The sequence below is a fragment of the Monopterus albus genome, unplaced genomic scaffold (assembly GCF_001952655.1).
Source record: "Monopterus albus unplaced genomic scaffold, M_albus_1.0 scaffold555.1, whole genome shotgun sequence".
NCBI classification, from domain to species: Eukaryota; Metazoa; Chordata; class Actinopteri; order Synbranchiformes; family Synbranchidae; genus Monopterus; species Monopterus albus.
The window spans coordinates 40,578-56,861 of NW_018128435.1; the positions used below are offsets into that span (position 1 = coordinate 40,578).

At 40.2% G+C, this 16,284-nt stretch overlaps 1 protein-coding gene across 1 annotated transcript in view; it reads right to left on the reverse strand.

Annotated features, from left to right (window-relative positions):
* Nucleotides 1-16,284, reverse strand: part of LOC109953151 (ubiquitin carboxyl-terminal hydrolase 32-like) — an 85,008-nt gene that overhangs the window by 37,462 nt on the left and 31,262 nt on the right. Inside the window, 9 exon segments of the mRNA XM_020588564.1 lie at nt 1,415-1,517; nt 1,640-1,701; nt 1,803-1,886; nt 2,148-2,210; nt 3,696-3,811; nt 4,101-4,208; nt 4,349-4,474; nt 10,531-10,690; nt 12,628-12,746. Coding sequence (XP_020444220.1) covers nt 1,415-1,517; nt 1,640-1,701; nt 1,803-1,886; nt 2,148-2,210; nt 3,696-3,811; nt 4,101-4,208; nt 4,349-4,474; nt 10,531-10,690; nt 12,628-12,746 — 941 coding nt within the window.

Consider the following 16,284-nt stretch of genomic DNA (forward strand, 5'->3'; position numbering starts at 1 on the left):
GTGCTCCCTTAGAGATAGGGTGAGGAGCTCGGTCACCCGGGAGGAGCTCAGAGTAGAACCGCTGCTCCTCTACATCGAAAGGAGCCACCTGAGGTGGCTGAAATGCCATCACTGATGTATGTTTTGTACTGACCTGCAGAAGTAGAGTAAGGTTCCAGAAAATGAAGAGTTCTTGTTGTGTGAAGTGATTCCCATCCTTGCATGTCTAGCCTCAGAAGATAATGCACGACAATATAAAGTATAATAATTTGAACATCTGTACTGTTCCCAAATGAATATAGGAGTTAAAGGGGTTTTCAAAACATTTCATTCAGTTTTTATTTACAATTCATCCAGCATACCAACTTGTCTTGTAATTGGGGTTGTACGAATGGAGATGTGCATTTTATAATTTTAATTTTTAACAATATTTAAGGTGGGTTTATCAACTGACCACTTCATTTTGGATGAGTAGAAATACATCATCTAAAATGGGTAAAGCTAAAATATGACAACATAATTTGGAAAATGACTGACACTAATGTAAGGTGTAAGCAGATGGTAGTTATTTGGCTTTCATGTGGTGTTTGCTTTCTGTCCCAGTGTGAGGTTACTGTGCATGAACTGATATTGTAAGCATGTAACATCCAAAACTGTAGCACTTGCACATTTTAAACTGGTGTGAATGAAAAAGTCTCTTCAAATGGGATATACTATTCTAACAGTACATATTAATACTCGTGGTACTACTAAACTTTCATGCAGTACCACGAGGAATGCATCTGAATTATTACTAAAACATTCCTGTATACGTTTTTTTTTTATTCTAAAAACATGACCTGCTTCCAGACCTCTTAATTTCTGCAGCATCTGTGATTTCTTCAGTGAGCAAAGTAGGGACAGTTAATAATGGAGACAATTTCATCCTGTGCCAGAAAAAATTGGCAGGAATTGTGGCTAAGATTAATGCTGTTGCACAGGTTGTTGTAAGCTGACACAGATATAACCATTCTTTAATCTGCATATTTCTTTGATTGACAAGAAAACAACTGGGTGTTCCTAGGAAGTGCTACTGGTAACCACTTCTCTATAGAAAATGATCTAGATGGAAAGGAGATCAGCCAACATGAAGAAATATATGCTTTATTTAATCAAAAGGTACGACTTTATCAAAACCCTATTCAATATTATATACCTGCTATTTACACTTTGAAATTTGTTGCCAAATAGTTTTAGCAAATTATAATCATAAAAGCACTAATGCACCACATTTTTCAAAATCCATCTAATTCGCTACTAAGCTATTTGAAACAATGTACAGTAGACTGTATCACAGGGAAGACTGTCTGTGACATTATCCTGTTACATGGTAATGCAGTGTCTGTTTCAGTACATATCATTATCTGTACAATTCATATTCTTTAACTTGACTTACATATTTCACATAGTCCTTCCACTGCTGCCACCACACCATGGAGATGAGGAACCAGTTCTGGCCTTTCTGCAGCCCATGTCGGCTCTCTCTCTCTAACCAACCCCTGCACACATACAAAAAGAGAAACACAGATCCAGTGTCCAGAGATTGTTAAGTCCAACAGTATATTCTTCATATTTGTGCACAAGAACTGTGGCAATAATGAGGACAGGTACATGGATGTACCTGATAATTTGTCCCTCCTCTTCAGGAGTGGCAGGCCTGAGCCCCAGGACTATGTGGCAGACCTAGATGAATAAAATGATGTGGAAAACACAAAGGATGACAGCTAAATGCTAAATTGCAAAGGTACCATCAACGAAACTTGTAAATGTGTGGATGTACTCACCTGAAAAAGCAGGTTTAGAAATTCATTGGCCAAGGCACTCTTCACACTCCAGATCTGGTAGTCCTCCAGGGTGAGGTGACCCAGCTGGTGAGGAAAGAAACACAAACATCTGTATACTCAGATTCACTATTACATTCCATCTATCTCAGACACTGAAAAGAATGGAAGATTATCTATTCATATGCTATGGTGTTGTGGGTGCAAATAGCTTAGAGGTAAGACAAGAAGGTTGCAGCTGGAAGGTTGCTATTTACCATAAATTTCATAATTTAAACAGCAAGGCCACTTGGCCTTCAATTTCATACATTTTCAAAGATGACTGTGTTACCAAGAAGTGAGGCTCACCTTGGTTGTGTCATGCATCTTCAGAATGCCCTTTACAATGTCTGACACGGTACTGTGCAGTTCCTGCAAGGTACCAAAATGTATCAACTTATCCTCAGCTATTTCTGTGAAAAGGATTACAACAGTTCTTCGTGCAAAAACAAGAAATTAGTAGAATTCAAGGATGATCAGTATCTGCCTGTTTGTAGTTTGTAGGCGTCCCACCTAGCCATGGCTAACAACCAAAAACATTCATCTTTTATAACAGTATTCAAAGTTTTCCTGGGGAAAAATGTATCTACTACTTTAACACTTTGCACTTTAATAGAAATAAAAGTCAAGTCACACCTGTATTCATGTCCATGGAAAATAGCTTTTATACCACATGTTATCAGCCTTGTCACTCTATAAACATATATTTGCATTTACTTATGACAAATAAAACGAGTGAAAGAGAGGAGGGGTCGGTCTGATATGAAAGTGAAGCATCAGGATGTCATCACTCCTTACAGCCCAAACTAAGATGAGAGATGCACTGGGAATAAAAACTAATTTGCATATAAAGAGTAAATACCTCTCAACAGAGAGGAGTATGCACTGAATTGTCTAAAATTGTGAAGAAAGGAGATGCATTGAGAATGAAAACTGGTTGGCATTAAGTTGAAAAGAAAACATTTTAAATGTAATTTAAATCTGAATCAGCATTAAAACATTAGCTGTTGTAAATACTGTTTCCCACTTACAAGCCAGTGAGACATGTGCCTGTCAGTGCTGGCAGATTTTTTACATCGTTGGTGCTATTGAAGAGAATGCATGCGCAGACAATCTGGACCTAGCATGACACTGGCAATATATTTTTTTAAGCGGGGAGGATGAGCATCTCTGCTACCATTTAAGGTTTTGTCTACTTTGCAATAAGTTCCACTAGCATATAACTTGCCTCCATTGTTTTATCAAACAATTTCACACAGTCATACAAACAGTCTCACTGCCTCTGGTGCAGATCTCATGCTCTTAGGCCACGTCTCTCTCAAAATGGAAGGGATGTTTGGTTTCCAAGTGCCTCTTCAGCTTTCTTGGCACTACACTAGCATTAGCTAACTTCACATGACAGATGACACACTCTGGCTGTTGACATCTGCGGTAAAGCAGATGCCATATAACAGACAGCTTTGATGATACCGTCTACTGACAGTTCTTTTCTTTTCTTTAGGAAGTTCATTTAGGCTATAATACTTGCCCCTGAATTGGGAAATGAGTGCATACAAAGTACTGATATAATGAATTTAAAATTCATTCACAACCTTTTGTATAGTTGTATAACGCGATACTAATGTATGGTTGTCACAAAACTCTACAGCACACCTGGACTTCCCTCATGGCGCACCATTTGGGAACCACTGCTAATGTTCATAACATTACCCAGTGTGTTTTCTATAGTTAAACCTAATCATTAATAGAAGAGCACAGCTTTCAAAGTCGATCAGAAACAACAACAGACAGGCACGTGGTTTTAATGCAAAAACTGAAATTTCTATTATCTGTGTAGTAATTCCAATATGAACTTACAGGGAGTGTGTCTGTGCGATTGTCCTTCCACACCTCCAGCAAAGCCACCACCATTTCATGCAATTCATCTCGCGACAGAAACCCATCACGGTCCACATCGAACACTTTGAAGCAAACTGCCAGTGAAAGAAAGCAATGTAGTGGTGAAATACAAATGCGGTGAGAAAGCACAGTGCTCATACGCTGACTGAAAAGTTTCATTGTGAGCCAACATTTCAAATGATTGTGTAATAATGACATACAGCACCAATCAGCACTTTCCAAAAACATTTTGGTTTTTCAACTTTGACATAAAATCCAGATAAAGGCTATGAAAAAGAAACAGACTACACTTCTTATAATAACTGGAATAATTATGCAAAACCTCTGGGATTTATCTCTCTTCCAAACCACGGTATGGCTTACATTTCTGCCTTTCAGCAATGGGCCCCCTGCAGCATGCAGAAAGCCCACAAGAGATCTCTTTAAAGTCAATGTGATTGTCCCGATTCTCATCAAAGGCGTGAAACAAGCCTAGAAAACAAGATCATAACAAAAAAACATTTATACAGAAAACAAGCCTTAAAATATGAGTTTATTCAATGCTGAGGGCAAGAATTAAAAGTCTAAAAGTAAATGCACCTCTGAGAACACTTGAATACATATTGTCTAACCTTCACTGAGTGCGGCGTGGATGGGAGGAGAGATCAGGGGGACAAAGGTTTCCAAGTGGCCAGTTCTGGACTGGGCTTTCAGCAGCCAGTAGCGCTTCTCCAAGTCTATAATGTCAGACTCCTCCACTGCAGGAAGACAGGAGAAGAAATGGAGAAATACAAACGGCTGCTGCACTCTTCAGGAAAATCTGTGATATATTCAGAGGTGTCTGTATATGTTTGTCCTGCCCACTGACATACATGGGAGGGTTAGAATATTAGGAACACCTCTTAATATAATGTAGTCTACTCCAACACAACCTTTAACTATGACCTCAGTAATGAACATATAATTGAATTTATACATTTATGACAATCTCACCAAAAACTGAAACATTTTGAGCTTCATAAACACAATTGTTAAGGCAGAAGTGTTTCACTGAAGTGCATACAGATGTACAAGCAGTCATAATGTTATGCCTGATCAGTGTAATTCCAATTATTGACAACGATTAGCTTTCCATAAATAAGCTGAACGATGTACTCAAAGTAACCTGTTTGTACTGTGGTTAATTAAAGTCACATTTATTTATAAGCACATTTAAAAACATCAGTTGACTAAAGTGCTGCACAGAGAATAACAAATAGCAAAAAGACCAAAAAAAAAAGAACCATATAAGTCACACATGAAACTAAAGAATAAAAAGAAAATAAGACACACAGAAGCTTCTCAGTTTGTTTTAAAAGCCAAGGAGAATAAGTGAGTTTGTAGCTGGGACTTACAAGCTGCCAGTGTGGGTGCAGATCTAATACACGGGGGCAGACTATTCCATAAACATGTAGTGGCCTAGTGAGGGGCAGAGTAACCACAACAGCGATCATGATGTCACTGCAAACCCAAGGTGGGGTTATGTAACTGCCACCAAGTGGAATGGTATTTGAGTCAGCTTGTAACTAAGTTATACAGATCAGACCAATATAGTAGATGAAGCTCTGCCAGGGTCAATGAACCAACCTTGCCCTTCCAACATGCTAATCCACAGCTTAAGGTAATAGGATTCAGCAGTCAGCTAGCTAGCCTTTGACATGGAGTCGATACATATGACAGGTGTCAAAACACAGACACACAAATAAGATGGCGGTCAGTTCCTGTCAGACATCTCCCATGGCTTCCTGGCTGGGCCGTTCAAACAACATTCTTGAAAGCATGTTTTTAGCAGCTCAGTGGTCACAGGTCCTCAGATGATGCTGGTTGGTGAAGCAGCACCCTGATGAATGTAGTGTACTGCCTGAGAGGGCTGTTCCCTTTTCCTCTGGGGCAGCTGACCTTGGCCTGACATGGAAGCAATCAATCTCCTTCTTACTGCCACTGTTCAACTCTGCTTCTTGGCTCAGATATTTTAACTTCAACAGACTAAAAGGGAGCACTGGACATAAAATTAATGATTTGGAACCTGAGCAGGACTATAAGGAGATCAGAATCAGAAGGCTTTATTGTCATTGTACATATGTGTGCAACGAAATTATCGGTTGCTACTCAAGTGGTGTGTATTCACCATAAAAACACACAACACAAGACTTAAAAGATAAAAAGGATAAAATGACAACATTAAAAAGGTAGACGATCATAACAGAATAATACAAATATTCAAATATAAATATGCAGAGATAATTAAGATTGCACAGTTTAAAGTGCATCGACTGGTAGAATGCCACCAGCAGCTTCCTTTCTACGCCGTTCCTCTTTAGCACTCTGAGGAAATGGAGTGTCTGTGGTGCTTTGTTGATGGTAGCTGTGGTGTCAGGTGACCAAGAGAGGTCCTCATAGATGTGAAAACCCAGGAATTTAAATGTGTGCACCCTTCCCACACATTCCCCACTGACGTAGAGAGACGATGGGTCTGCATTGCGTTTTCTCTTGAAGTCCAGCATTATGTCCTCTGTCTTTGTGGTGTTCAGTGCCAGATTGTTGGCTGGACACCACCCAGACAGTGTCTGGGCCTCATCTCTGTACGCTGTCTCATCTGCCCCAGAGATGAGCCTGACCACAGTTGTGTCGTCAGCAAACTTGGTGATGTTATTGGACAGGTGAGCTGGCTTGCAATCATATGTGTACAGAGAGTAGAGGACTGGACTCAGCACACAGCCCTGTGATGGAAGAAGACATGTAGGGGGCAGTTCTGACTCTCTGTGGACGATTCAGGAGGAAGTCTTTGATCCAGGAGCAGATAGGGAGGGAGAGGCCTAAGCCCAGCAGTTTATCAGTGAGAATGTCCGGAATGACTGTGTTAAAGGCTGAGCTAAAATCAATGAAGAGAATTCTCACGTAGCTCTTTTGATGTTCCAGGTTTCTCAGTGCAGTGTGGACTGTGATGGCTATTGCATCCTCAGTTGACCTGTTGCCTCTGTAGGCAAACTGAAGTGGGTCAAAGGAAGGTGGGAGGCTAGCCTTGATGTGCTGTAACACCAATTTCTCAAGCACTTCATTATTACTAGTGTCAGTGCAACTGCTCTGTAGTCGTTCAGGTCCTCCGAGGCTGACTTTTTAGGGAGTGGAACGATGGTTGATGACTTTAAGCAGGGTGGTACAACAGCTAGTGCCAAGGAAATATTAAAGATGTGTGTCAAAACCCCAGCAAGCTGGTCCACACAAGTCTGGAGTACTTTACTAGGTACTCCATCTGGACCTGCAGCCTTTCTCGGGTTCACTGACCTCAGAGAACATCTCACATCGTGTTCGTTCAGGTCGAGTACATTGGTATTTCCTTTGGGTGGAGGAGTTCGGACTGTTGTAGTTGTCCCCTTGACCTTAAACCAGGCAAAGAAGCAGTTTAGCTCCTCCGCCAGTCAACCATCAGTGGGGGCAGAGCTGTTAGTGCTGCCTTTGTAGTTCGTAATGTGGTATAATCCTAGCCACACCTTCCGTTAGTCTTTGTGCATGAGGTGGTCTTTGATTTTTTCCTTGTAGGGCTCCTTTGCCTCCCTAATGCCTCTCTTCAGTTCAGATCTGACAGCATTATACAGTTTTGAGATCAGGGTAGCAGTGTCTGGCCACAATCCTGCTGTTCGTACACCAGTCATTTTAAATGTAAACACAGGGCCCTCCTTTGCTCTCACCCGACTCACTGCTCCTGTCCTGCCGGTAGCTAGTGTGGGCCATTAGCTGCACCGTGGTGTCAGGGATGAGTGGATGTAGCCAGCTTTTGGTTATGATTATCACACAACAGGTCTGGATGAAGCTGTTCAAAGCAATCTGTAGCTCCAGTTTATCCATTTTGTTCAAGATGGATCTTGCATTTGTAAGGAAGATACTTGGAAACGGGGGTTTGTCCGGTAACTTCTTTAGCCTAGCCTGTACGCCGGCCCACTATCCCCACTTCTGCTTCTGTTCCCTTCTCCTTCTCCGTCACTTGCTAGGCCAACCAACAATCCACTGCGACTCTGCTGGTCTAGCAATGTTCTCCAGAATGTTGTGAGCCCACTGGTAGTCACTTGAAGCACCAATATCACAGCATGATTCAATGTCGAGTAACTCTTGTCGGCTATACACATGCTCTGCTAGACATAACTAAGGACGCAGACAAAAACACATCGACAATACACCAAACTAGATAGCCAAGAGCACTCCACCTATGTGTGTGGATGACATGACATGACATGACATGAGATGGCATGGAAATATGTGACTGATAAATTATTGAGGATTATGGACTAAGACGGGGAGCCTTAGTCCAGAGACTACATTTCTGTCTCAAAACTCAGTTGGGCATAGCTGACTCAACCAAACCCATGGAAGACCACGTCCTTAGCCATAATCATAAAACAAGCACACACTGACCCACGTACAGTGGTCCTAAAGAACAGCTATGCCTAAAAAGTAAAATCAGCAACTGGGAGGAAACAACAGCAGCCACCTTTGAATCTGTCAGTGATTAGTCCTGCCAGGCAAGAAAGAAAGAAATACTTTTGTTTGTCATGCTGAACATTTCTCATGCAAATGTCTGCTAATCTATACAACACATTACCCTGACTATGGATGGCCTCCTGCACATCAGGTATCCAGGGTCGCTCCCTGCTTCTGCAAACATCGGTGTAGCAGTCGACGTTAAACTAGTGTCATTCTTTGCTTTATTTCAAATCTTTGTAATGATGACAACCTTTAAAATATGCATCTGGCAGTCCACACTGCCAAATGCTAAAAGATTTTAAATGTATTAGTGGTAGATGAGCCTAAAGACTTGCACTCCTGAAAAGTTCAGCATCCGTGCCTGACTATTTAGTTATAGGTCTGTAAAGTAACATGGATTCCTTGAGTAGCACAATAAGCCTCACAAGTAGAACTGATTGACATTTTTGATACCAGACCTGATAGTATGGTGCTAATATCATATGGAAAGCCATTTCTGAATGTTACCTAAACACAAGCAGCCATTGAAGACCTCAAGCAAAATGCAGACATGAAGTAAATCAGGAACTATTTGATCTAAATAAGTACAAGGTGAGTGTACGAAAATAAAAAGAAGAGCACAGGTCTCACAGGACAACTAATGAAAGATTCAGTTTTCAATACTAGGTCCTGTAAATACACCTCAGTTGTTACCAAGGTTTTAAGGTGTGATATCCAACCCTAACCACAAGTCCAACAAGGAGAAATATCAGTTCTTATTCATCAATCTAACTAAAAGGTTGAACAATATGACAGCAACCAAACATGAATGCAAACAAGTGGCCATGAATGTCAGTCACAACTACCTGAGTCTCAGCCACAGATGAGTTAATTTACTACTCATGACTCTACAGCAAGTGCCCGAATGACCTGATACCCACCTAGAGGTGTGACTCTCTCCGAGTGGCAGCAGGTGTACCATACCATTATCAGGGGAACATCCTTAGAGAGGTGCTGTCACATTGAGCATGTAGCATAGTAAAGTCTCTGCAACAGCTGCAATCACACTACACCACCCTGCCCAGAAGGACTTCCACTTGGACAATACTATGGCAGTGTCAGAATCTAGCAAGTTAGCACAGGATTCACTGTGATTAGCTCTGCCACAAGTCAAGCTTTACGTTCTTGTTCTGGAAAGAGTCATGACCAGGAGTGTGTCAGTCACTCTCTCTCCAACACAAACAAACATACTGAGACACAGAGTTAAGAGGATAAGCTGGGAACGGGGAGATGAAAAGCAGTGTCCATAAGTTCTTTCCTGCCCTCTGTCCTTAACTGGCAAGATAAAGCTTGGTTAAATTTATGTTGCCTGCAACTTTAAAGAAATGTATGGTTTTTATTTTTCATGTAGTGATTTTAAAATACACATTGCAGTAAAAAAAATGCAGAATTTCTATCATAAATGATCTAATGAAATTGTAAAAGTTCAACCATAGCAACTCCTTTTTATCTCAATGCCTTGCATAGATACTGTAACACTGAAAAATTAAATAACCAAAATGAAGAAAATGATACATAAAAAAAATTAACATTGTTTCCATCTTGGCTTCATCTTTGCATCTTTGTTTGTTCTCATAAATAAATAAACAAACAAACATACATAGATAGATGGATAGATAGATAAAGAGAGAGATAAAACTGAGAACAGATTTAGGTCACGTCAGCAAGTAATTCATTCATGCATTCATGTAGTGCAGCAGTGCAGATTAGTGATTATAGTGTGACTGTGCTGTACACAAGTACAGCTGTGGAAACATACATGTGAGCCATTATAGCACAGGTATGCAAAGCCTTTTAGCCTAGAGGGTCTAGTGAGACTCAAAACAAACTGACACCACAAGCTACAGCTAACCCCCTTTGCCCTTCCTAGGGATGATATAAACTAAGCATGCCTGGTTGAGACAAACTGTACAAAATGCAGCCTCCAGTCTGAACTAGCACTAGCTGACTAACATTAAATGTGTCAGTCCAGTAGAACACTCTGGTTACTGCTAATGTGACACAAAGCATTGATGTTACACAAAGCCTAAATTGCTCCCATTCTCATTTTATTTATCAAACAATGTGTAAAATCTTAGTTAGTGCACCTTTAACAATGTTTGGCATTATCTGAAGACTGGATTTTATGTAGGACTTTATAGTGTAGTATAAAAAAAACATGGCAAAAACAGCAACCATCTAAAAGTTAAACACCTGCTTCCACAGTATGTGGATATGTAACATGTAAAAATCAATTCAGGGTGTCAGTGGAACTTACAATGTGTGACACCAGCCAGGGTCTGGTAGAAGGTGGGGGTGTCACTGTCATCAGTGAGCGTGACACACACTCCTCCAGACAGAAGCCATCTGGACAAAGTGAAGGCCTCCTTGTTCTGCAGAAGCCAGGTCCTGAAGCGCTCATAGTTCACCTTGTCCCCCTGGGACAACACACACAAAGACACAATGAGACCTATTCTGTGAAAAACCAAAAGCAGGTTTGTATCGCCATTACCATTCTGCATCATCTTTTATCCGGTGGGTTCATGTGTTGATGCTCATTTGACTGGAACAAACTTTTAACAATAATGAATACTGTGCTGAAACCAGAGGGTGATTCATTTGTTTGATGAACTACAGAAAATTAATCAACATCTGCTTTTGACAATTATTTGTCTGACTCCTTTGTCAGGTAAAGTAGGACACATTTTCTTTGCTTCACTAACTTAAATGTTTTATCATTGTAATCTCAATGTTTTTGACTGTTGGATGCACAAAATGAGTAACTGCCTGGGCTCAGGAACATTGTGACAAGCATTTTTCACTATGTCATAGTGTCATCCTTAAGCAAGGATGGTAAGTAAACATAAATAAATAAAACATACCCTGAGACCTCAAGGTGAAAGTTGCAGACAGGTGACAAACATACTGGACAACCAGCACCATTCCACATTTGATCATGAATAAACTGTGACCAGATGGATCAACAATCAAAACATGCAGCACTGACAGAATAATGAAGATGGGTAAATACGGACAATGTCTAAATAGAAACTCATCACTGTTGCACACAGTGCTGAAATTCACAGGTCCAGAGACAGCACTTCAAAAGGACCTTTGTTACTGCTCCCAGCAACATCCAGGGTGGCTGGAGGATATAATTCTTTAATTCATAAGTGCCACAAAAATGTGGGAGATCATGACAAATTCAACTTCTTGTGGCTGTTGAAACTCTGCCTGCTTCCAAATTAAACAAAATAATGGAGCATTAAAAACTAGCTATGCAGTTTTATAAGGAGTAAACAGGCACATATTATTGTAAAAGAGAAATAAATGTGCATGTTGCTCTTCAGTGCGTAAGACAGTATGTCTTATCCTTAAGCAAGTGGCCAGACCGACCTCTTAACAGTACAACTATGTATATATAGCATGAAAAAAAATCACTTTTCACAGGAACCACAATGGTCATGTCACCAGGGTTATTACTAACTGCAACTGTTCAATAACATGTTAATATGCTAACAATAAAAAAAACAATATTATACTCATTTCCACAATTCTCACTGTAATATCAGCATAATCCCTTCACAATGTAAAGAAAATGACTCATTGAATGCCACCTTGAGCATAGTGATTTCTTACCTGGAAACACCTGGTGGTTTTGGTATAGTAACCACAGAGTAATAAGCAGTAACATCCTTGTTGTTCCTATGATAGTACAGTACCTTATGACTGAGCTGAAATGTAAATTGCCAACATGTGTTTAAAAATGTTAATGCTATGAGCATGGCCAGTGAAATTCGATTCACATGAATTCTATTGCGGTGTAGGTAAAAAGCTTCAGCACAGATGTCCACAAGACAAGTGAAAACGTACCTGTCCATTAAGGAATAAATATTACACTGGAAATGTAGAAAATAACTTAATGAGGAAGTAGAGGAGGCACACTGAGTAAAAGTGAAAAACCAGGACAGTCCATCTAAACATTAGGCCTATATATGAATGTTATCCAACAGTGTGGGATTACTTACTTTCCTGTGTTGTGACTTATGGAATTTTCTGCACTGGATTGTGATTTGAAAGGGGCTTTTGTTTTCTAATAACCAGTACAGTAACGTTCTGTAATGCCAGACCTTGTATCATCTCTGTGGAGTTGGCTTAATGTGGGCAACTAGTAACAAAAGCTGCTCATGAGCATGTGACAAACACCTCTGTAATGATAAAAACAAACTCAGTGATACAGTCCAAGAAAATGGGGGTGATATGCAAGTTTGCAGTGGTATCATTACCACTAGTCCAAACTGAGTTATACTTCACTAATTATGGTTGTCAGTGTTGTGATGTGTCAGTGTGGTGACAGGCTGTGCTGTGTGCTGACCTCAGTGAAGCACTTCTTAAGGGAGGCTGGGACTTCTCCATCCAGGACCTGCAGAACCGCTTCTATATCTTCCTTGGCAGCATAGGCACCCAGATCACTGGCAAACAGGCTGAAGAGGTCTGTGAGCACCGCACGCACGCACGCACGCACGCACGCACACACACACACACACACAGTCAGAAAGGATTTCAGCTGCCTCCTGCAGTGTCTTATCAACAGTAAGGATGACAGAAGCTACAATGTCAATAATGTTCTGATGGATTCAACTGCTTGCAACAGATCAACCACAACTACCAGACTAAGAAGGAGGAAGAGAGGCAGAGGAAGAGATGAATATCAGGAAAGAAACGTAGATGAGAGAAAACACTTTAATTCCATGACAGCTGTTAACCATGAAATAAGCAATTCATCCATGAAGGAAAATTCACATCAGTTTAAACACCAGTGAAGTAATCACTACCTTAGGAAAACCATTAAGCCCATATTTTCTTATATAAAACAGAATCTACAGGATGCCAGACAAACAAATATTAACCCCTTCTAATGAGACTTACTAGCTATTACTGTGAAGCTGTAGAGGTTATTTTAGGCATCTACAGTAGGTTGCCAAAACTATACATCCTGTTTATTTTATACACAGCCAATAGGAGACGACAGAGCCGGCACATTGTCGGGATTTGAATGGACATGAAACACTCCTGGTTGACTCATCAGCACAAATGGTGCGCAGCTATGTTAGAAACAAAAATCTAGTTCACTGGTTTAAAAAAAAAAAAAATCAGTCAGGAGTGCCCTAAGAGTGAAAGCAGAAGAAAGAGTAGCTTTAAACAGTTCACTGTTAAATTCTGAGTCAACTCTGGAACAATGCAACAATAGTGCAGTGTTTGTTCCCAACTGCAGCAGCAAAACATTTTTTATTGCAACACAAAGCATAAGATGTTAAAAGAAAAAGAACATGGAGGAAAAAACAATGGTTACAGGACAATTGAACACAGGAATCCTCTTGGTTCATTAATAAGAGGCTTAAATGAAAAAGAAAAATGAAGAGAAACCAAGGATGCTGCAGTTGAAAATAGAAACGATCAGAACATTACAGCTCAATATTCAATGTAACACTGACTAATAATAATAACATCAGCTTGTCGTATTTTGATAGATTTGTGAAGACATGCCTGGCCTCGGCCCCAGGTGTCTGAGTTAAGAGGGGGTTCGTTAGAGCTGATAAATTGCTCTCGTGGGTAAATATCATTTTGTCTATTGTGATGGTTCTGTGAGAAGGTCCAGTGATTGATATGTAATGATGTTTTTGATTTCCAATTGAAAAGGATTGTTTTCTTGTAACAACAAAGCATTTTTAGTTTACTGCAGCTCTGATCTGTCTGTTTTCTTCTCAATAACAAAACGTCATAATATTCAGAACCATCAGCTGTGCCAAGCTCACGTAAAGCACCCCTTTCCCAGGAAATAATCTTTATAATAATTAAAAGATGTGATAGGCAGGTACTGTTTTTAAGTTTTGTTATGTGCTTTAATCCTACAGTATAGAACAAAATTGAGAACCCCCTGGTCAATATCACTACAATGTCCAGCAGTCACAGGTAAATCCATTTTTGATGCTTTGACATCGTATGATGGGGACAGTAATTTCTGTGTACTCTGACCCATTTATTTTTAATCACACATAAGGTCAAATAACATACATTTCAACTTAAAAGTAATAGTTATTGCAAGGTACATGTTTAAATCATTATCATTTTAGTGATACTGCACACGGGTGTACTTGGTTTTGTTGTGTACTGCATGTTGTTCTTGTCATGCTACTTGTTACATGTGAAGAACACGGTGAAAGTAAGCCTTTCGGCTTTTTGTGCCTTAATTGTACCTACTTTAAATCAGTATGTTTACATCATCAAATAAATTCATTTATTCAAAGATCCAGGAGAGAGTCCTGGTTTTATACTGAGGAACTGAGAATATCATTAAAAGAAGACAAAATATCCTTTCTTTATTCTACTGCCTCTCAAACAACAAATGAAACATGATTGGAACAACAATTCCTTGACCATTGTGCAGGCAAGGAGGTGGACACAAGAGCTGTTTAGCTTCAAGTAAAGGGAGAAAACATTTGGAAGTTGCAGGTGTACTGTAATTGTGGCCTCCTGTCACGCAATGCCAACAGAAAACAAGGTCTGCTCCATGAAATGGGATTTACTCATACCACTTCATTAAGAATGTTTGTTGTCATATGCATCTCGTGGAATTAAAAATACTCCAAACTCCCTTCTGCGCTCTTGCTGTACAGAGCAATAATGAATCAGATGACTATGTCCACTCAGACATCCAGTCTAAGGATGACTCTCAAACAGAGTCTAAGGTGTGGGTGAAAGTTTATGGGAATTTTTTTTCAAAAACTTTCCTGATGAACACTTGCCCTAAATATACAGTATGGTGGACGCAAGGCACCTGTGTTTAGGTGGAGGTACCAACGTCACTGCTTCAAATGATTTAAGGATAAACTGCTTCTGTTATAGCTGAAATGCTGGACCAGTTGACATGTGGTTTCAAATCTTTGTTATGTCAGTATGGGCATCAAATAGGGGGAGGCAACAGTGCGGTGGGTAGAGCAGTCGCCTCCCAACCAGAAGGTTGAAGGTTTGAATCTCGGTGCCTGCAGTCCACATGTCAAAGTGTCCTTGGGCAAGACACCGAACCCCCCTAAGATGATTGCCTCGGTTCTGTACCGGAAATAAATTCCTTGTGTGTAACATACTTGGCCAATAAAGGTGATTATCCCTCTAGATAAAAAAAAACAAAAAAAAAACAGTGCAACTGTATAACCCTGTACCCTGACATTTAGTGGAACATTACTGTGCCTCTATTATAAATGCAAAGTCAGAAGGAAATCTCTGGAGGATGTAGACAATACAGTGTGACATTTTATTTCAGAGCAGTCTCAAGACCACAACGTGAAATACCGCTGCAGTAATATTAAAACAAGTTTACTCTATTAATTCAAATTCAAAATGTAATTTTATTTGTAGAGTGCCAAATCACAACAAAAGTCATCTCAGGACACTTTACAAAGTAAGGTCTAGACCAGGGGTGCCCAATACGTCGAGCGCGATCGACCGGTTGATCGCAAAGGTAGTGTTGGTAGATCGCGTGCCATTCAAAAATAAATGAGATGTATCTGGCGTAAAACACGTGCCAAATGTTAACATGCGAATGGTCAGTGTGACGATTCGCTGTGGCGACCCCTAACAGGAAAAGCAGGAAGTGACAATGATTCATATATAGCCTATCATCCTCCCTACGGCATTTGCTACTTGACTGACATGCAGGGCAGCCAGTATGAGATCTTGTCTTTTCTGACACACAAGTCACCAAACATGCACAGCCAACCGCACGAGCTACTGCAAAACTCCAGTGAGCGAACTACCTTGTCAGCCTTCAAATTAATTTCTACTAAAGGGTATAAAATGAGTGGGGGAGCCGAATCAAGTAAGAAACCGAAAACGTACCGAAAACATTCCTCCCATTCCATGCGGAACGGGAGGAGGACTTTTTTGCGACGTTATATTCGAAATGCGTTTGCTTGATCTACCATCACTATTCCGAAATGCGTTTGCTTGATCTACCAATCTACCATCACTCTTC